Here is a 21,167-nt window from a genome sequence, read left to right on the forward strand (position 1 = left end):
AAAAAAAAAATACGTAGAGAAGAATGGATAACTAGAGTGCTATAACCATGCGTAATGTAATACTATACAGCAGTGAAAGTGAACAAACTACTGTCACAAGTAACGTAGATGAATCTAACAGGTTTAACAGTTCCTTGAAGACATTAGACACCAAGAATACATATTCTATGATTCCATTTATACAAAATATAAAATCAAATAGAACTAACCATGGTGTTAGAAGTCAGCATGGTAGTTAACTTTGACAGGGGCAGAGACTGGGAGGGGTTATGTGGGAGCTTTTAGGGTTGCAGTAAAGTTCTATTTTTTATCTAGATGCTGGTCACATGGGTGGGTTCAGTTTGTAATATTTGCCACGCAGTTGTAGTTAACAATTTTTTCTGCGTGTACACTTCGATTAAAAAGTCAACTAAAAAAAAAATAACATATAGGGCTCCCTGCTAGCTTGTGTGGCACCTTTATGCAGATTTTTTAAAGTGCGCCCCTCTGGATGAATGAATTAGAAAAAGGCACCCCCATGGGCAGAGGCAGCCCCACAAGTTTGTGCCATGGCAAACGGAGGGCGGGCTGGGCTCCATCCCCACTGGTATGCTTTGCTAGACACGAAATCACACATCTGGATGGACATCTGCAAATCTGCAAAATACTCATGGGACCCTTCCATAAGAAGGGCAGGGCAGATATCCTTACTGTACAGATGAGGAAGTGGCATAGAACACTGAGAATAATGCGCAAAGGCATCACAGCTAATAAGCCATGGAGCCAGGGTGGACTTCTAGGCCAGTAGCTCTTCACATGGTTCTGATTCCTTTTGGGGAGGGGAACAGGAAGAAGCTTCTCTCTATGTTACTGTGTATATTGTTATGGGTCATCTCCAACGCTCTGTCAAATAAGGCAGGGGATAAATACATGGTCCGATAGTCTTAATGTTGGGCTTTAGTAAAGGTGCTAGGTGCTAAGTCCATTTGAAAAATATGCTATAAGCATATACTCCGAAATGAATATTCACCTTGTAGATTGTTGACCTAGGCAAAGAGGGCAGTGGAATAGAGATGTTTACACATCAATAGAGCAACCTGGCCCAACCACAGGTTAAAATGATCGACTTAAGGATATAAATCTTTCCATCTGTTGGAAAAAATGAAAGAGAAAGACACCCACGTAATGTGTTTGTCTGACTTACCCAGAAGCGTCTGCTTATTTTGGGAGGAGTTAGGCTCTGCCGAACATCTGCAGGATCGGAGGACAATCACTCCTCCGAGCACGCCGTCTTCGCTGGCCAGGAAAGGTGAGCCTAGGCAGAAATGACTAGTGGTCATTTTCAGTTGATTTTACTCTTTTCCCTTTCCATTTTCATTTGATTACTGGAACAAACGTGTGGTACGAATAAGTTCTTGAAAGATGCCCACTTTCTGACACTCGCCATTGTTCGTACCTTGTACAGGCGGGATAGCAAAGGCAGGCTTGTGCCCGAACAGGCAAAGACAGTGCCAGACGCCTCCAAGAAGACTTGACTGGGGGTGGAGTGTGCATGACCGTATTCAGAATGGAATTGGAAACGCTGCCAGATTAAAGGCCCAAAACACAAATACAGGAAAAAATGCTCAGCAGCTCCCTTTGATCAGCTCTTAGGGATCACTTACCAGGCTCTCCCTGCTGTCAGAGGCATGCCACCAAAAGCTTTGATTTACTACCTTAAATTCAACTTTAAACAATAAGCCACAAACTTTATTACAGATATTTAAAAATGCTCCTGATGGTTTACACAAATAAGGGTGAAACTGTATTTCTATTATGAGAGTCTGGTGGTTAGAAACAACCATGCTTCGCAGAGATCTCACACAAACTAAACCATTGTGAGCATTTCAGGAACGCTGCTTTTTAAAACCCCTCATTTTTGCTCCCCAAGGACATCTTCTTCGAACATCTGGCATAGCAAGGGAGCACGTGGAGAACAAATGCAAAATGAGTCCAAGCACTATCAAAGAAAGTAATAAAAATAAAAACCAACCAAATTGGATTTGGGGGGAGCTTCTGGTTAAACTCAGTAGATTAAACACATGCATTTATCTCCACTCCTTTCTCAAATCCCAGTAAACTGGGGGAAAGGGAAGGGAAAAAAGGCATGGCCTAATAAAGACAGAGAGAGAGACAAGAAAAAAACTGACCTTTTAGAAAACAGAAAGAAGACGGACAAGCAGTTGCTCACCCAGTGGACCTGGGAAGGCTGAAACCTAAGCTTCCATGGGTGGGGTGGGGGTGGGGGGCCGGGCGGGGAGGCTGGTTGGAGTCGAGGGACACCTGTAAGAAGCCATCCAGTTTTGTCATAAAACCGAAAAAGGACCAGAAATTGGAGGCATCAAGTTCTTCTGAAGGCAGGGGTGCAGGGTGGGCCTGGAATAAAGATGGTTGGTTGAGAGTGTCCCAGAGGATCCTCTAGACCAGGGGTTGGTAAACTATGACCTGCCTGCTCTACAGCCTGTTTTTGTGCTGTCTGCAAGCGAAGAGTGTTTTACATTTTAAACTTTTTTTTTTAAGAGAGAGAAAAAGAGAAGGAAGAGGAAGAGAAGAATATGTGGTAGAGACCACAGTGTAGCCCACAAAGTTTAAAATCTACTCCCTGGCCCTTCATAGAAAAAGTTTGCCGACCCCTGACCTCGAGCCCCAGATTCCTACCTAGAGAGGAAGTTACTTCTCCCTAACCCTAGAGAAAGCAGGACATTTACTCTCTAGAGATGCTGAACCAGGGGGACTTGAGACTTGGGGTCATCAGGCTCAGCCCAGGGCAGACGGGAGGCTCCACGCTGAAAACAGGGGCTAAAGGGGAGCCTTTACGTTAAACAGTGAAATAACCAGCTCCCTTCACTCACAGGCTCTCAGGATGCAAGAAGGTAGGCTGATATCCTCCAAGCAAGAGACTGGATAATTCCTTTCCAGTCTCAAGAGTATTTCCAATCTCAGTTCCAACCAGCTCAAGAGTAAAGACCTATTTGAGAGAACCTAAAAACATAGCTTGTCCTTGCCTTATGGGGAGGGCTTCCAGATGACAAGTGTGACTCATACACAGAAGGTTTTCAGGTCAGCTTCTTGGTACTTAGACAACCTAGGACCACTAGTTGTTTCCATTAGGTCTCCAGGAAACACAGAAAGCAAACAAGCAAAAACGTAACAGAGGGAAAACTTAGGCAAACACTTTGATCAGAAGAACAATTAAAAAAAAAAAAAAAATGGGGAGGTGGATTCCCTGGTGGTCCAGTGGTCAGGACTCAGCGCTTTCACTGCGAGGGCCGGTTTTGATCCCTGGTCGGGGAACTAAGATCCTGTAAGCTGCATGGTGCAGCCAAAAAAAAGAAAAAGAAGAAGAAAAAGAAAAAAGAGAAACACAAAAAAGACAGAATGAGAAATGAGAGAAAAAAAAACATTTTAAATCAGAAGGACAGGCCAGAAGATCCAGTATCTGAATAAGAGGAATTTCAAAGAGAGAAAATAAAAGAAATGAAAGGGAAGAAATTTCAAAAAATAATTAAAAAGCAATTCCAAGAATTGAAGGATGAGTGTTCAGACTGAAAAGGCTCATGAACCTCCCAGCACAACTCATGGGAAAAAAAAAAAAAAAAAAGAGTGCCATGAAGACATATCACTATGAAATATCAAATACTGAGGAAAGAGAGAAAGGTCTAAAAATTTCCAAATGGGGAAAAAAGATCACAGGGAAGGCAAGGGGATCATAATGGCATCGGATTTCTCAACAGCAACACTGGGAACTAGAAGATTAGGAGGTATTATCTTCAAAATGCTGAGAGAAAATTATTTCCAACCTAAAATTCTACCCTTGGCCAAAATGTCCATCAAGCGTGAAAGGAGAATAAAGCTCAACAAAGTCTCAAAGAATTCACCTCCTGTGCACTCTTTCTCAGAAAGCTATAGGATGAATGTGCCTCAGCAAAATGAAGGAGCAATGAAAATAATGAGAAAGAAAAGAAGAGCTGCAAACAGGGATTCCAAAACAAGACAAAAGTATTCCTGGGTGAAGCACGGCTACACACAGGCTTGGAAAGCCAACAGACCAAAACAGCAGAAAGCCAGAGGAAGGTGGAAAGGTATTTCCAAGGAGGGGAAAAAATTAAACACACAAGATACATGTTGCATTTGAAATTACTGAGAAGAAATGTTTCAGATTTTGTGGGAAGACTGAGAATGAAAGAGTGATTGGTAAAAAAAAAAAAAAAAAAAAAAAGTGAGGCAAATATTAACTGCAGAAGAAATAAAAATTTCTACAGGAAATGAAATAGAATCACAGCCCACTATGTAGCTCAGATGTCAACAGCTAGAGTAAAAAATATAAACTCGCGATACTGATGAACTGAAAAATAGGGATATAATACATTAAGAGGAGAAAAGGCCTGTGTGGGTGAGTGTAGGTTTGAAGTTGGAAGTATGAAGGAACTACTAAGTCCTTGCCTTCCCTGAAGTGAAGATGATAACATCTAAATCTGATATCCAAATAATATTTAAAACTGAAAAATCAAGAAATAGTAGTATAAGCATGTTATATTGAATTATAGATGTAAGTTTGAGAAAAAATAGCTAAGAGAGTTAAAAGTAGTAGCCTCCAGGGAGAGGAAAACGGGGGGGCTGTGGAGGGTTGGGACAGGGAACTACTCATTTTCAGTGTAAGCCTGGGGGTACTGCTTGTCTTTTTAAACCACACACACACATTGCTTTGCAAAGAAAAGCAACACAGATTTATACTGCGGAACTAGGGTAAAGTTTTTACTCCTCAGCCTCTTAGACAAGAGGGAAAGGAGACAGGGAATTAACAGTCACTGAGAAACTACACTGTGTCAGGCCCTAGTTCCATGTTTTCATGTTCTATAGTTTAATTTTCAGAACCACCCCGAGAAGGCATTTTATGATCACTTTACAGATGAAGAACCTGAGGTTCAGAAGGGTTCAATGACAAGTCACAGCCACGCCACAGTTGAGGAAGAAGGCTTCCCCCCCCACCCCCGTCTCTTGAAGCCCATGGTTCTGCCTGCTTTGCAGCAAAGCCTCTCAGGAACAGGAAACTCTGGATAAGCTTACAGCCCAACCGCCTGCTGGAGAGCTCCACCCCACCTGCACTCAAAGTCTTGGCACCTCTACAATTGCTCCTTTGTCACCAAATCTGGTCACTTCTCCTGGGGTCCTCACAGCTCACCCAAGCTCAGAACCTTCCACCTCTTCCCTCTCCAATGACTCAACTCTTCAAACCACGTCAAGTCCTGCCAGTTCTCTGTGGGTGCGCCTGTGCCTGCCTCCGCCCCGTCACGCCCACCGACAGGACCCCATGCACTCTCCTTGTCCTTCCTGATCCAGTCACTCACCTCTTAGAGAAATTAATCCAATGAATGTGTACGATGCGCCAGGGCTCGTCGGGCACTGGGGACACGGCAGTGAACAAATGAGGTATCTGCTCACATCGAGTTGAGCAGATTGGGAGACAAGTAATAAAGTCACAAATCAACAAGGAAATCCACCCAGTTAGTAGGAAGTGCGGTGAAGAAAATGAATCCAGGCAAGTGTTGTCGGGCATGACTGGGGCTAATACTTTACATCAAGGGTCGGGGAAGGCATCTTTGATAAGGTGCTAACCATGTGAAGATCCGGGGAAGGAACATTCCAGGCGGATGAACCAGCAAATGCAGATACCCAGAGGTGGGAAGGAGTCTGGAAGTTCAGGAAATAAAAGGAGGCTAGAGTGGCAAAGCCAAGTGAAGGAGGGGGAGGGACGGTAGAATCTAAGTTCAGAGGGAAGCGGGGCCACGTCACATTAGGTTAGAGAAGGCCCAGCAAGGAGTTTGGATTTTATTCCAAGTGTGATGAAAAGATGACAGCGGGCTTTAACCAGGTCAGTGATGGTTTTTATTTGTGTTTGTAGGAGGTTACTCTGCTGTGCAGAACAGACGGGCAGGGCAAGTGTGGAAGCAGGAAGCCACTAAAAGAGCTTGGTTGTGAGACGCCAGTGGCTTGGGTGAGCCTGGTGGCAGTGGAGACGGTCAGCAGAGGGTGGGTCTGGGATACGTTCTGCAAGCAGAACCAATATGGCTGTTCATAGGATGGATATGGGCATGGGAAACTGATACCAAAGTTTACTCTAATAAGAAATACGCACCCCAGCTATGATCATACCGTTAAACCATTCAGAAATTTTCAATGACTCCCAACTGCTCATGGAATAATGTCTAAACTCCTTAGCCGGGCCCAGACCTCCTCTCTCTTCCCAACCTTATCTCCCTATTATTTTTGCACAGCATGTGGTCCAGCCAAATTGGACTTCCTATATTCCATTTCCCCAAGACTTCCCCCTCGGCCCATTGTTGTGAACTGTCCTTCCCATCTCCCTCCTCCTCCCCTCCATGAACGGAAATCTATTCTTCAGCTCCAGTGCCTTGTATACACACCCAAGCTCTTTGGAGTGAGAGTATCTGATTCACCTTTGAGGCCCTCTTAGAGACTAACGGAGTACTTCTACTTATTCACCACCTTCCCCTAACCCCAACCTACACACACACACACACACACACACACACACACACACACACACACACACTCCTGCCTACACCACTGAAGTGCAGTATCAAAGATGGCAAGGCAGTGCATGCGTGCTCAAAGGGGGTGGGGCCCCTGGGCACCATGGAAGCTTAAATCAGGGCTCCTCACCCTTGACATGCATTCATTCAAAGATTTAATGAAACAATGATTAAAGTACTATATTTGAAGATTCCAAAATTTTCATGGAAAGTAGTCAGATTTCATATTATCACTGTGGTGTTTAAAAAAACGACACTGACTCAGACCAAAACCCCTGTTTTGACTCTTAAGGTAGTAACTGTGTGGTCTTAAGCAAGACATATTAAAAAAAATTCTATGCTTCAGTTTCTTCAATTATAAATCATGGATATTAAAAGATATCTTTCTTGGTTGTTCTGAGGGTTGAATTTATATATCAACTTTGTAACCTCTGAGGTGCTATTTAAACATTTGGTGGTAGTAATGTTAAGGGTAGGAGCACACTTCAGCATTTTGCTGGTTCTCAAAGATTATCATGTTGAACAAGATCTATTACTGTACTTACCTGGTTAACCTCCTACATCAGTTGGAACTAGTGCTCAACTGACATTCGATGATTGGATGGTGGTGGTGATAGAGTATCAATTTCCCAAGTTAAAATGTTAAACAGTGTCTGTGTAAAAGGAAACACTTTCTTGTTCTTCCCAGTAAGAAAAATTAACATAGAGTGACATGTTGGGCTCTGTGATAAGTGCTTTCTATAATCAAATAGGGAATTCGGGGGGCGGGGTGGGGGGGGGCAAAAATTAACTAAGACAATCCAAAGTTCCATGTGCAAGTAGGTGCACAAAGTAAAGAAGATTAATAGAAACAAAGAAATAATAAAAATTAAGCTTCATTCACCCTATTAAAATATCTCAAATTGATTCTTTAAATGCCCAAATCTATAACTACTATGGAATGAAATTATAATTACAGATGGTAAGAAACATATTCACTGTGATCAAATGTGTGTATCTGGATATTCATTAAGATTGTAAATCCAGACTGTAAACAAATGAGACACCTGCTTACTGTATTTGTGCCATATCTTTAAGAATGAAGAATTTGAAGAAATTGGAAAAGAAAATCCCTGTATTAAAGTAGAGAAGTTAGCGGGAATATTAATCCATATTCTTTTGATTGCTAGTGCCAGAATCCCAATTAGAATGATTTTAAGTAAAAAGGAGGATTCACTGGCTCATAAAATCCAAGAGGAAAAAAAAAAAAAAAAAAAAAACTTCTGGAAGGGTGGGGATGTGATGGGTTTCAGGAACAGCTGGAAACAGCTTCTTCTGTATGGATGGTAATGGCCATCTATGGATAGGTCCAGAGCTGTATACCTGATACAACTTTCGCCACCAGAGAGACTTCCTCTCTTTATCAGGTTTCACATTCTCAGAGGCCATCAGACTTCGGAAGATAGGGAAATCTGACTGGCCTGGCTTTGCCTAGGGGTTAAGCCTAGAGCAATCAACTTTATCCAAGAGTCCAGTGGAGTGGGCTCATGGATGGACAGACAAATCCACAGATGTCCACAAAACACAAATGGATAGAAGACTGGGCTACACAACCAGGAGATTGGTGCTGTCTACTCGAACTTGGACAAGCCACTTTATCTCTCTGAACCATGCTTTCTTCCCTCGTCTGAAAAACTGAGAGACTGGACTAGTAACCTCTAATGTCCCTAAGAGTTCTAACGGGCATGAGTATTTTCAGTTTTAAATATTCCTGTCTCCCCACCAGCAGCAACCAGCCATTACTGGATGCCAGCAAGCTAAAACATTAGAGCTCCTTTTGCAAAACGTGATACAACACTTCCTCTTCAACATGTGAGAACCTATCAAGAGAGTAATTTTGTAGCCAGAAGGCAGCTGCTATTCTTCTACCTTCCCATCACATTTAACAAAGAATCTCTGTCTTTTAAATACAGTTCTGTGTATTGCTTTCTTCTTTTTAAAGTCTAGATGACAAACCACTTGAATGGCATTTTCTCTTCAAGGAATTATACATATAGTGAGAAAAAGAGATACAATGACAGAGAGAGAGAGAGAGAGAGAGAGAGAGACATGGTTTGTGTGGAGGTCAAGTGAGAAAGAAAATGGACTAGGGAATAATGAATGCTCCCTACTGAAAACATATACCTCTAACTTCAAAAAAACAAGAGAGATTATAAATACTCCTTAGACACAAAAGCAGGATAACAGTTTATACTTTCTGAAAGATCAAGGACCTTTCCTCTAAAGATGCACTTCAGTTACCATATCTTTCATGGATGTGAAGTACAGCAGAATGACATGAAGACCACATAACATAACGAGAGGAGCTAGTACCTAAGTTCAGAGGTGACAGTGCCATTAATGAAGTGCCACTACATCCTACCTCTGAGGAGACGTCTACAAGACTGTCGCCATCATCCTATAAGACGTACATTAACTTAACTGCATTCTCTCCTTTCCTGCTCCCACAAAAATCCCAATGGGACAGTTATTACTACATTCATTTGGCAGATGAGAAACCGAAGGAATGAAAGAAAGAAGCTGAGGCACAGGAAGGTAAATGACCTACGAAAACACAAAGGGGAAGAGGGGAGCGAGGCACCAGAAGACTGATCCAGATCCTCTCACTACAAACCCTGAGGACACACCTGCCCTCAAAAACCCACCTCTACCACAGCTCTAGAGTGTCATCATTATGTGCGGTTTTCTGGTGATAAGCATAGTTTTAAAGACTCCAACTGAACTCCTTAGAGAGGAGAGCTGAGTTGGGTTTAGTTGAGTTGAGCTGAAGAGAGCTAAGTGTGGCCAATGACCCTTTTGAAATCCCTTACCTAACAAAATCTGAAATACAAGAAAAGTCAATTTATTTCAAAACAGAAAATTCTAAATTATAATCAGAACCTAAACATATCAGAGAGACATTCAGTCTTTGAATAAATTTATTGATTCTGCCACAAAGATTTGGAGCAAGAAACCAAATTAAGGATTCCATTAAAGCCTCTGCTTGTTGGTTTAACCAAACATAGGATGTACACACCTGATACTGTTTTAGAAATGACAGGAGATTTTTTTTTTTTTAATTTGACACAAGGTTTCTGTCCTCAAGGGAACAATTCAGCTGAGGAGAAAAGACAAAATACTTCAAAAATCACAAAGCAATTCAAGCAGGATCAGGGGGTTATCTTCTTTTTCTGAATATTCCAGCCCAACATTTTACCTGTATGTGGAAGGATCAAGGATTCCACAAACTCACCCTTAAGCAACGATGACAGGATGAGAATGTGAATCCCTGACAGAGAAGCAGGTTAGAGCAGCCTACAGAGAACTGAAGACTCACGGGAGGGGAAGCCAAAGGGCTGGTTTACCATCCCTGGTCCTAGAACTTTACATGTTAACGTTAACAAGTAAGACAAAGATCCTCTGCCCTCAGACTCTGCGGGGTCCCTCCAAGCTGCTGGGGGTTGTAGAGAACACCATTCCCACCAGTTACAGCTGCCAGAACTTCCATCTCCAGGAGTGTCGCAAGGCAGAAATGGTGATAGTGGCAGAAGACAGGGGTCCAGACGAGGTAAAGTGTCCTCCGTGAGGGTACAGTGGGTGGCACAGTTCATACTTTCTTATTAATGCTAGACTAGAAGCCATGAATTTGAGAAGTACGACATCCATTCAACAAATGCTTCATATTTTGTAAATATTCACTTTAAAATATTTAAGAATCAACCTTGTGCCAAGCACTGTTTATGGGGCCTTGGGTACACGATGATTAAGGCAAAATCTGTATCCAACATGGTCTGAATGTTTGTGTCCCCTCAAAATCATATGTTGAAAATCTAATAACTAACGTGACAGTATTAGGAAGTGTGGCCTTTGGGAGGTGAGTAGGTCATAAGAACAGAGTTCTCATGAACATGATTAGTGTGCTTATAAAATAGGCCCAAGAAAGTTCCCTTTCCCTTCTGGCCATGTGAGGATACAATGAGAAGTCTGCTACCTGGAAGAAGGCCCTCACCTGACAATACGGGCCACCGGATCTTGAAGTCCCAACCTCCAGAACTGGGAGAAATAAATTTCTTTTGTTTATAAACCACCCAGTATGTGGTATTTTGAGTGGGTAGCGCAACTGGACTAAGACACCAAGTCATCTATGATATGACAGACAATAAACAAATACCACCAGTGGTAGAAAGGAAAATCAAGCAGCATAGAGGAGATAACAGTAATATGGTGGGTACACAGGGAGACAGCATTTTAATCAGGATGGTCAGGGATAGCTTCTCTGTCCTGGGATAATGATAAATAAAGGACTAGTGAGACATCTGAAGGAAAAAAAAAAAAAAAAAAAACCTAAGCAAGTGAGAGAACAGCAATCAATACAGGTACTGGGGCCTTGGGGCAATGATGTTTCCAATGTAGTAAAGAAATCTATCCCCGTATATAATCATGCCAAACCACCAGGGTGTTCCTCATTTCAAGTCAAGAGAAGGAAGGGCTAGTATTCAGCTGACTGTTAATGGCTGGTGTCCCTACTGATTATTAACTCTCTTGACTCTCCCCTGACAAAAGGCACATTTTCAATTTATTACTGTACTTTAAAAAAATGTACTATACATACAGATTCTAAATACTCAAACAAACAAACAAAATAATATACAGTTAGCTCTCTGTATCTACAAGTTCCACATCCACAGATTCAACCATGGATCAAAAATATTTGAAAAAAAAATTCCAAAACTTGAAATTGCTGCACTCCAGCACCTATTTACATAGCTTTTACACTCTTTCACATATTATAAGTAATCTAGAGATGATTTAAAGCAGACAGGAGGATGTGTGTAAGTTTATATGCAAATACTACACCATTTTATACAAGGGACTTGAGGATTATATCACCAGGGGGTCCTGGAACCAAACCCCCCTGCAGACACTGACTGTTAAGTGAAAGCATGCCTTACTGCAGTGCCATTCCAAAGAGGTGAGTACCACCAAGAGCCCCCTGTATAGCCTTTCTGAAATTATCCATACTGACACACACATCCTTTCTCAATTTTTCACTCAGTTGGACCATGTTACATAAACTATTCTGTTTCTGGCTTTTAAAATTTAGTAATTTAACTTGGAGATCCTTCCATATCAGCACACACAAATTTAGCTCACCCTTTTTAACAATGACTATACTCTTGGACATATATGCTATCACTTCTTTAATTAGTTTCCTAGTGGTGGGCATTTAGGTCATTTCTAGTTTTGTTTGTTTGTTGCCATTACAAATAATGCTGCAGTAGACACCTGGACATTTACCTTTCATACATGTATGAATATACAGGATACACTTCTCAATGTAGAGTTGATGAATCAATCAGCATATTCACTGAAATTATTTGCTACAGATTCCCAAACGGCCTTCTAAGAAGATTTATACGCATAGGAAAGTGTCTGAGAGTGCCCGCTTCCCCATAACCTTACCAAAACTAGGCATCAGCAAACTGTTTGATTACTACTAATCTTATACATGAAAAATGGTATCTGATTGTTGCTTGTTCTGCATTTATTTAATTATGAAAAATGTTCAATGTCTATGAGCCATTTGTATCTCCTTATCTGTGAGTTGCTTTCAGATCTGTGACACACATACAACTGGTTGCCTACCCATTAGCCATTCTCCCTTTCTTCCTTTCAGACAAACCTTAATTTTGTTTGTTTGGGACAGAAGTTTGCCCAGCTTCCCAAACTCCTTTGCAGTTGGCAGGCTAAGGGGCAGAGTTGATAGCAGAGCTTGTTAAAGGGCAGACCTGATTAGCATGTATCTTATTGGCTGCTGCCATTTGCCTCGGACATGGTGCCTAGAGGTGGAACAAAGAATGAAGCCACCTATAAAGACAGCCAAACAGGAAGAGAGTCTAGACCCCCTGGTGCACTGTGTGGCCACTGTGCCACCTCTGGGCTGTCAGACTTCTTAGGTGAGAAAAGGAAAGCCCCCTTTTAAGCCCCTATAGCTGGGTTTCTGTCGTACAAAACAAACAGAATCCCAAACCGAAAATTTCCTTTACCCATTTCTCTACTGGGTTCTTGGATTTTTTTCTTACTAATTTGTTAAATTCCTTGGTCATACGTATTGTAAATATTTTTCCTCGGTTTATCATATATCTTTTGATTTTGTCTATGACTTTTTTTTTTTTTGGTAATAGAGAAGTTTTTAATGCTTATGTGGTCAAACTTATCAGTCATTTTCCTTTATGGCTTCTGTGTTGGGAGTTTTTCAGAAAGGCCTTATGTAACCCAAAATTACGAAAATAAGTTGTCCATGTTTTCTGTTAGTGCTTTAAAATTTCAGCTTTTATATTTAAAAACTTCAGTCTATCTGGAATTAATTTTGGTGTAAGGACTGCAGTGGAGATCCCGCCTTATCGACCAATATAAATTTGTTGTAAAATTCACCTCTTACCCACTGACTTGAAATGAATTTTTAATCACATATTACATTCTCATATATATGTGCATCTACACCTAGATTGTCCTTTGTTCCACTGATGAAACTATTCCCATACAGATACCAACTGGCTTTATTATAGTTTTATAGTATATTCTATCTGACTGGGCCTCTGCTTATTCATTATTTTCCTCTCATTATTCATTATTTTCACATTATTCATTATTTGCACAATATTCTTTTTTACTTTCATGTGATTTTTTCATATGACCTTAAAAATAGACTTGTTTAGTATTCTTGCCTCCTACTCTCACTGGAATTTTCATATGAACATAACTTTAATAAAATTAATTGTGATTTTGCTTAGAGTCAGGGTGTCCTGATAAATTTCTCTGAGGAAAGCCTACAGATGGAGTTAGTTACATTCTTGACACCTACAAATGCTGGGGCCATGTGGATTTTAGTCAAGGAAATGTGACATGGTACCCCTAAAACAAAATCTGCAAGCACACCGCTCTATAGTTTAAAAGGATCAAGTAAGTATCTTTACAGAACGTCTTCTGAGATGTAAACTTGGCATGAAAAATCAACAAATTATTTTTTCTCCATGGTCAGTTCTTATTCTTCAGATCCATCTTATCAGATTTACTACAGGCTATAGTCACCATCTATAATATTCCCAAATCAAGAAAATCATTCTCAGCAACCCTCGGCCTGCTCACATGAAACGAGACAAAATCAAAACAAAACAAATACCCCTCAATTCTATGAGACTGGATGGCAAGTTGTCTGTGAGGGAAGTGAAAATACTCTGGATCTGCAAATCTTTAAGTTCACTAATCAATCGTAAGTATACAAAAGTGTTTAAAACATGAAAAAAAATTTTTCTGGGTAAAGTTATTGCTCATGAAATTCTAGATTCCATTTGTGCTAAATACCATATAGTATTTACAATATAATCCAAGGTACCAGTGTTCATGAGCAAGGCCTTTTGCTTCAGGAGGACAATGCTGGTATTTTTTTTTTTTGAGGTATAGTTGATTTATAGCATTATATAAGTTTCAGGTGAAACTTAGTGATTTTCATAGTGAAAATCACATAGTGATTCACAATTTTTAAAGGTTATACTCCATTTATAGTTATTATAAAATATTGGCTGTATTCCCTATGCTGTACGATTCATTTTACACACAGTAGTTTGTACATCTTAATCTCCTACCCCTATCTTACCCTCCCCCATCCCCACTCCCACTGGTAACCACTAGTTTGTTCTCCATACCTGTGAGTCTGTTTTTTGTTGTTGTTGTTATGTTCACTAGTTTATTTTTTAGGTTCCACATGTAAGTGATATCGTACAGTATTTGTCTTTCTCTTTCTGACTTATTTCACTAAGCATAATACCCTCCAAGTCCCTTCATGTTGTTACAAAGAGCAAAATTTCATTCTTTTTGATGGTTGAGTAGTATTTCAGTGTGTGTGTGTGTGTGTGTGTGTATGTGTGTGTGTGTGGTATCACATCTCCTTTATCCATTTATCTGTGGATGGACAGTTAGGCTGCTTCCATATCTTGGCTATTGTAAATAATGCAACGGACATTGCATATATTTTTTTGAATTATTGTTTTTGTTTTCTTCAGTATATACCCAGGAGTGGAACTGCTGGATCATATGGTAATTCTATTTTTATTTTTTTTGAGAAACCTCTGTTTTCCACAGTGGCTACACCAATTTACATTCCCACCAGCAGTGTACAAGGGTTCCCTTTTCTCCACATACTCACCATGTGTTATTTGTGACTTTTTTTTTTTTAATAAATTCATTTATTTATTTTATTTTTGGCTGCGTTGGGTCTTTGTTGCTGTGCACGGGCTTCCTCTAGCTGTGGCGAGCGGGGGGTACTCTTTGTTGTGGTGTGCAGGCTTCTCATTGCGGTGGCTTCTTTTGTTGTGGAGCATGAGCTCTAGGGCATGCGCAGGCACGGGCTCAGTAGTTGTAGCTCGCAAGCTCTAGAGCACAGGCTCAGTAGTTGTGGCACACAGGCTTAGTTGCTTCGCAGCATGTGGGATCTTCCTGGACCAGGGCTTGAACCTGTGTCCCCTGCATTGGCAGGAGGATTCTTAACCACTGCGCCACCAGGGAAGTCCTGTGATCTTTTTTGATAGTTACTCTGGCAGGTGTATGATAATATCTCACTGTGGTTTTGATTTGCTTTTCTCTGATGATTAATAATGTTGAGCATCTTTTCATGTGCCTGTTGGCCATCTGTATGTCTTCTTTGGAAAAATGTCTTTTCAGGTCTTCTGCCCATTTTTTAATTGGGTTGCTTGTTTTGATCTTGAATTGTATGAGCTGCTTACATATTTTGGATATTAACCCCTTATCGGTCATATCATTTGCAAATACTTTCCCCCATTCAGTAGGTTATCTTTTTGTTTTGTCGATGGCTTCCTTTGCTGTGCAGAAGCTTTTAAGTTTAATTAGGTCCCATTTGTTTATTTTTGCTTTTGTTTCCTTTGCCTTAGAAGACAGGTCAAAAAAAATATTGCTACAATTTATGTCAAAGAGTGTACCACCTATGTTTTCTTCTAAGAGTTTTATGGTTTCTGGTCTTATATTTAGGTCTTTAATCCATTTTGAGTTTATTTTTGTATATGGTGTTAGAAAATGTCCTAATTTCCTTCTTTTACATGTAGCTGTTCAGTTTTCCCAGCACCGCTTATTGAAGGGGCTGTCTTTCCTCCCCTGTATATTCTTGCCTCCTTTGTCATAGACCGTAAGTGTGTGGGTTTATTTCTAGGCTTTCTATTCTGTTTCATTGATCCATGTGTCTATTTTTGTGCCAGCACCATGCTGTTTTGATTACTATAGCTTTGTAGTATAGTCTGAAGTCAGGGACCATGATACCTCCAGCTCTGTTCTTCTTTCTCAAGATTGTTTTGGCTATTCGGGGTCTATTGTGCTTCCATACAAATTTTAAAATTACTTGTTCTTGTTCTGTGAAAAATACCATTGGTATTTTGATAGGGATTCAACTGAATCTGTAGATTGCCTTGGGCAGTACATTCATTTTAAGAATATTAATTCTTCCAGTCCATGAACACAGTATATCTTTCCATCTGTTTATGTTGTCTTCAATTTCTTTCATAAGTGTCTTATAGTTTTCTGAGTATCTCCATTTGACTTGGTAAACAAAGATGTGATCAAATAATGCAGATAAGCATAGTGCAGATAAACACTTGGGAGTGCAGGGGACTGTCTCCACCCATTACTGCACAAAGACCATCAAAGGACAACAGACCTTTACAACATTATACACTCATCTGCTGCCGTTCCTTGTGAGCTTTTCCTGCTCGGAGTTGTTTCCTCACATATGCCATTTTGCCCTATGAACAAACTTTGTTCACTTTTACTTTGTAAGGTCAGATCCTGCTCACTGACTGTGCAGAAGCACATGATATTGAGGCTTCCCATCATGCTTTTAATTCAAACTTAGAGTCAGTTTAATGTCACAACTACTTTGCTGTGCTCTTGTAAACTTTACCTTTAAGTAAATAAATCTATCTAGCTTACTGTGGTAGAATGACTTCATACAGTATCTGTCTGGAAAGCCTGATAAAATGCTGTGATATTTTGATATAATAAGAAATACATATTTTGATCTTGATTCAGGTCTCCTGGCACAAAAGTCCTAAAACCCTTGTGATTTCCTATGTAAGAGCTATAGGTGCATCTTTTGTTACAATATTTAGTTTTGTTCCCAGTTCCTGAAATAGCTCCAGAGCAATAAAAGTGAAATGAACGTTTTTGGTTATTCATAATAAGCCCCTTTCAACCACACCAGAGTTTATGTTAATGTGGTGACTCCTGAAAAACCCCTAGGTAACCTAAGGATGGGAGCTGGTTGCCGGGGAACCAACCATGTGATTAGAGGGTTGAAACTTTCAGCCCCACACCTTCCATGTCAGGGGAGGGAGAAGAGTTAGAGGTTGAATTAATCACCAATTGGCAATGATTTAATCAATACTGCTTATGTAATGAAGCCTCCATAAAAACCCAAAAGGATGGTGTTTGGAGAGCTTCCAGTTTGGCAAACACGTGGAGTTACCAGGAGAGCAATGAGCCCAGAGAAGACACAGAAGATCCACATACCTTGCCCTATGCATCTCTTCCACCTGGCTGTTCATGAGTTATATCTTTTTATGTCAAAAGCTGTATCTAGTAACCTAGTAAGTAAACTGTTTCCTGAGTTCTATGAGCCACTCTAGCAAATTAAGAGATCCCAAGGAGGCAGTGGTGAGAACCTAAGAATTTTCAGCTGTGGGTCAGAAACACAGGTGACAGCCTGGACTTGTGATTGACATCTGGAGTGGGTGGGAGAGGTTCGATCCTGTGGGACTGAACCCTTAACCTGTGGGATGTGATGCTAGCTCCAGGTAGAGAGTGTCAAAATTGAGTTCAACTGTGGGACACTCAGATGGTGTCCAGAGAATCACGAGAATTGCTTGATGTGGGAACTAACCCCCCAACACATTTGGTGACCGGAAGTGGCAGAAGTGAAGCACTGAGAGCAGAGGAGACACACAGGAGTGTGTTTTCCCTTAGCAAATGGTGACTGCTGATACTGAAGTTCCTATCAAGTTTCTGGATGCCTCAGTATTTTTTATATTTGTTACCATATCGAGAGGGTATACAGTTAGAGAATTACAAATGCATGTTATCAATACTGTCTATTAGTGCTTGAGTTTACGACTGTAGGTCTAGAAACACTTCAGTGTTTACATTGTGAACTACAAATGAAGTTGTCATGTATCCATATATACTGAGTTACTGTATCTTGAACCCGTAACAGGAGGGCATTTGCACAGAAGGCTAGACCGTAATTGTATCAAGGCAATAGTATGTGAGGTTTTGTATCTCACTTGAATGTATTTGTCTATGTATTCCATTTTTTGTGACGTTATTGAACATACTAAATACCTACTCTGTACTCAGCATTCTCCCAAGCAGTGTGGTACACAAAACAGTAAAAAAAAAATTTGTTTCTGAAAAATTTACAACCCTGTTGGTGAGATACAGTTTACTTAGATAAGAGCTAGAGAACAGTGTATATATTAAATTTTATACATACAGACTCATATATACAAATACTTATACTATACACATACTCTAAATATGTACGTGTGTCCACTAGAATGCAATGGCAACTAGAACATCTTGTTCGCCACCCATGACCTAGAATAGTGTCTGACATATAACAGGTGATCAATAAATACTTTTTAGATGAATGAATGCATAGCCCACTAGTTAAACTGGGCCTTGTGTTAAATGGTTTAGGACTTGATAAAGGCACACTCACTTTATTAGAAAAGGGCCTCAGGGTGGAGGAGAGGGAGAAAAATCTGCCTTTGGACAATGGGTCGAACTTGGATCAATTATCATGGCACCAAGCAAGCACTAGAATGAGCGGTCATAGCTCTTCACTATTTGGACAAGATGAACCCTGAGAAAGGTCAGAAAGAAGAATACAGAATATTCACAATGCAGCAGGTTAACATCTGCCAGATGTTCTAAGGCCTAGAGAAAGGCTGCAGGGCTGCTTGGTCGTGAGCGTGTGGAGGGATGCTGCCCCGGCACAGGCAACCCGGGGGAAAGAGACCACTGAGTCTGGACACAGAGGGCAGTTTTGCCAAATCAAGAAGTTGAGGTTAATAAGAGGAGCAAAGAGCAAGGACAGGAGCAGAGCCTGGAGATCCAAGGGACGATGGTGCAGAGAGTGTCTAGGGGACTACGTGGTGGGAGAAACAGGGCAAACTTACTAAACTGAAAAGATCAGGGGGCGGGGGGTGGGGGGGCGTGAAGGAACCACAGTGTCCAGAACTGGTCAACTTGCTGAAATGGGAGCAGCAGAGGAAGAGAAAGATCTGTGGGGTCGTGTAGCAAAAGAGAAGGATGAGGCGACAGCTATAAGAGGCAGCAATCGGTGACCGAGAAAGTCGGGAAGGTTGGTGTCATCTCTAAGAACTTCAAGCTGATGACAGTGGTCACATTTACCAGGGACAGAACTTTCTAAGGACAGAGCCCCAACAATATTTTTATTTGTTTCAAAAAGTCAAGCAAGCACAGCTCCACCCAGAGCTCCCACAGCGAGAGCTGAGTAAGCGTTCCCTTCCTGCTGGGAGTGTTGCACGCAGGAATTGGGTTAAGGAAAATAAAAAAGGCTATACTGAAAAAGGACAGGGGACGACCAAAAGATGACCTATCATCTGTAAGAGTGTGTGGATATCACTGTTACTTTTCCTTCATTTGTCTACAAGGGTTTATTGCATACCCATGCATTATATACTCAACCCTATTCTGGGTGCTGGGATTACAGTGGTAAACAAGATTCACTTGGTCCTAGCTCACAGTGAGACTACATGCTGAGGAGGGTGATGGCTAAACAAGTAAATATACACACGATATTACAGTTGTGATGGTGCCGCAGAGGAAACACTGGAGGGGATGAGATGGAGACTAATGAGGGTGAGCAGAACCCACTGTTGACAGGCCTTTCTGAGCAGGTGGCATTTTAATTTAGACTAAAAGATGAGGAGAAAGGAACCAGGTAAAGACTGGGAAGAGGAATATTCAAGACTGAGGAAACATTGTGTGCCAAGGTCCTGGGGTATGAAAGAACCTGGGAATTTAGAAAAACAAAAAGAAGACCAAGGAGGCTAGCATAACAAGCAAGGGAGGAGAGTGACCAGGCACGAAGTTGAGGAGACAAGCAGGCATCACATCACAGAGGCCATGAGGTCATGTCTGCATTTTACCCTCTTTACAGTGGAGGACCGTCAAAGGGCTAGAGAAGAAACTGGAATGCGCTGCCTTGTGGAGAACAGACAGGCTTGGGGGTGGCGTCAGGAGAAGAGAAGAGACAGGAAGCTTGCGGAGAAGGCTGGTGTGGTCCAGGTGAGAGTTCCTCCATGTGCGTGGAGAGACTACCTGTGCCCCTGGACGGCCTCCCTTCCCCTGGGCCCAGAGAGGCGGCTGAATGGCCCGTACCCTCCCCATCAGGCTGAGCACACGCTGCCGCAGATGCTGCTTAGAGGAGAAGCGCGACAAGAGGAAACCGCTCTAGGGACGCAAGGCAGGCGCTCTGCCAGGAGAGCACCCGGGTCACTGTTCCCCACGAGGAGGCCCAGGCACCACACTGGAACACGTGCAAGGGGTCCCTGACCTCAACGTGTCATTTCAATCAGGCTATTTACATGTCCCCTAGTCATCATGCAAGATCAATGGCAGTGCCCCGAGGACAGCTGTCAAGAGAATCCTGGGCGCAGCACGGTCCACCGCTTCCTGTGAAATTCCTTCCCTGGTCCAAGGCTCTGAGTCCTTCCCTTTCCATCCATCACGGCCTTGCTCATCTCTGGACTCCCTCCCTGGCCCCACTCAGCACAGCTCTAGTTTGTTAACCTTAGCAGCTGGGAAAGATCTATTTTTCAGCATGTCCTTCTTTACTAAATAAAGCCCTGAACTTTTTTTTCACCTTCAGTGTGGAGTTTTAGCTGCCCTGTTTGATTTAATTGTGGATTTTTACAGTCTGCACCTGCCTAGAAGCCTTGGGCTGTGGGTAACCTTTTACTAGAGATCTAATAAATAAAATGAAAAAAGGAACTGCAGAAGTAAACCATAAATGTCTTAAAGACCGGCCGATAGGCAAAAATGAGAGCCGTAATTTTTTTAATCTTTTAAAACATTTTTTGGAGAGTGAAATCTTATCATTACGTAACAGCTAGAAAGAAAGCAAAGGTAACAAAAAAATTTAACTCCTTTCCTTAATTTATATTTGTAAAAGTATCTCTACTAGAATTCATATGACATCAATGGCATTGAAAGACCAAATTAATTTGTCAGTCATCTTTGTTTTAATTTATAGAAGGATGGCAGGAAACCACCAAACCTAAGTAACTCTAAGAAAAAAAAATTTTAATAAAATAAAAAGATAAAATAAAATTTAAAAGCTTTGTAATGAGAAGAGGGCCCAAAACAAAAGTAGGTACTTAGTAGAAAGAAATGAGCACTATAACCCACAAGGAAAACTTATATTTTTGTCCTTAACGTAGGAGAAGAGGGATAAAAGTTGAAAATGGAGTTCTATGAGTTATCTAC

The 21,167-nt window shown here is 41.2% G+C and overlaps 1 protein-coding gene across 7 annotated transcripts in view; it reads right to left on the bottom strand.

The window, feature by feature from the left end:
* Positions 1-21,167, bottom strand: part of TASP1 (taspase 1) — a 235,115-nt gene that overhangs the window by 45,803 nt on the left and 168,145 nt on the right. For all 7 annotated transcript variants that reach the window (XR_011076948.1, XM_068565779.1, XM_068565780.1 and 4 more), the window contains one exon: positions 1,184-1,294. Coding sequence is in view for 6 of the 7 variants with exons in the window: in XM_068565779.1 (XP_068421880.1) it covers positions 1,184-1,294 (111 nt within the window). In the remaining variant the exon portion in view is untranslated. The remainder of the gene's footprint in view (positions 1-1,183; positions 1,295-21,167) is intronic.

Source organism: Eschrichtius robustus, chromosome 16 (genome assembly GCF_028021215.1).
Source record: "Eschrichtius robustus isolate mEscRob2 chromosome 16, mEscRob2.pri, whole genome shotgun sequence".
NCBI classification, from domain to species: Eukaryota; Metazoa; Chordata; class Mammalia; order Artiodactyla; family Eschrichtiidae; genus Eschrichtius; species Eschrichtius robustus.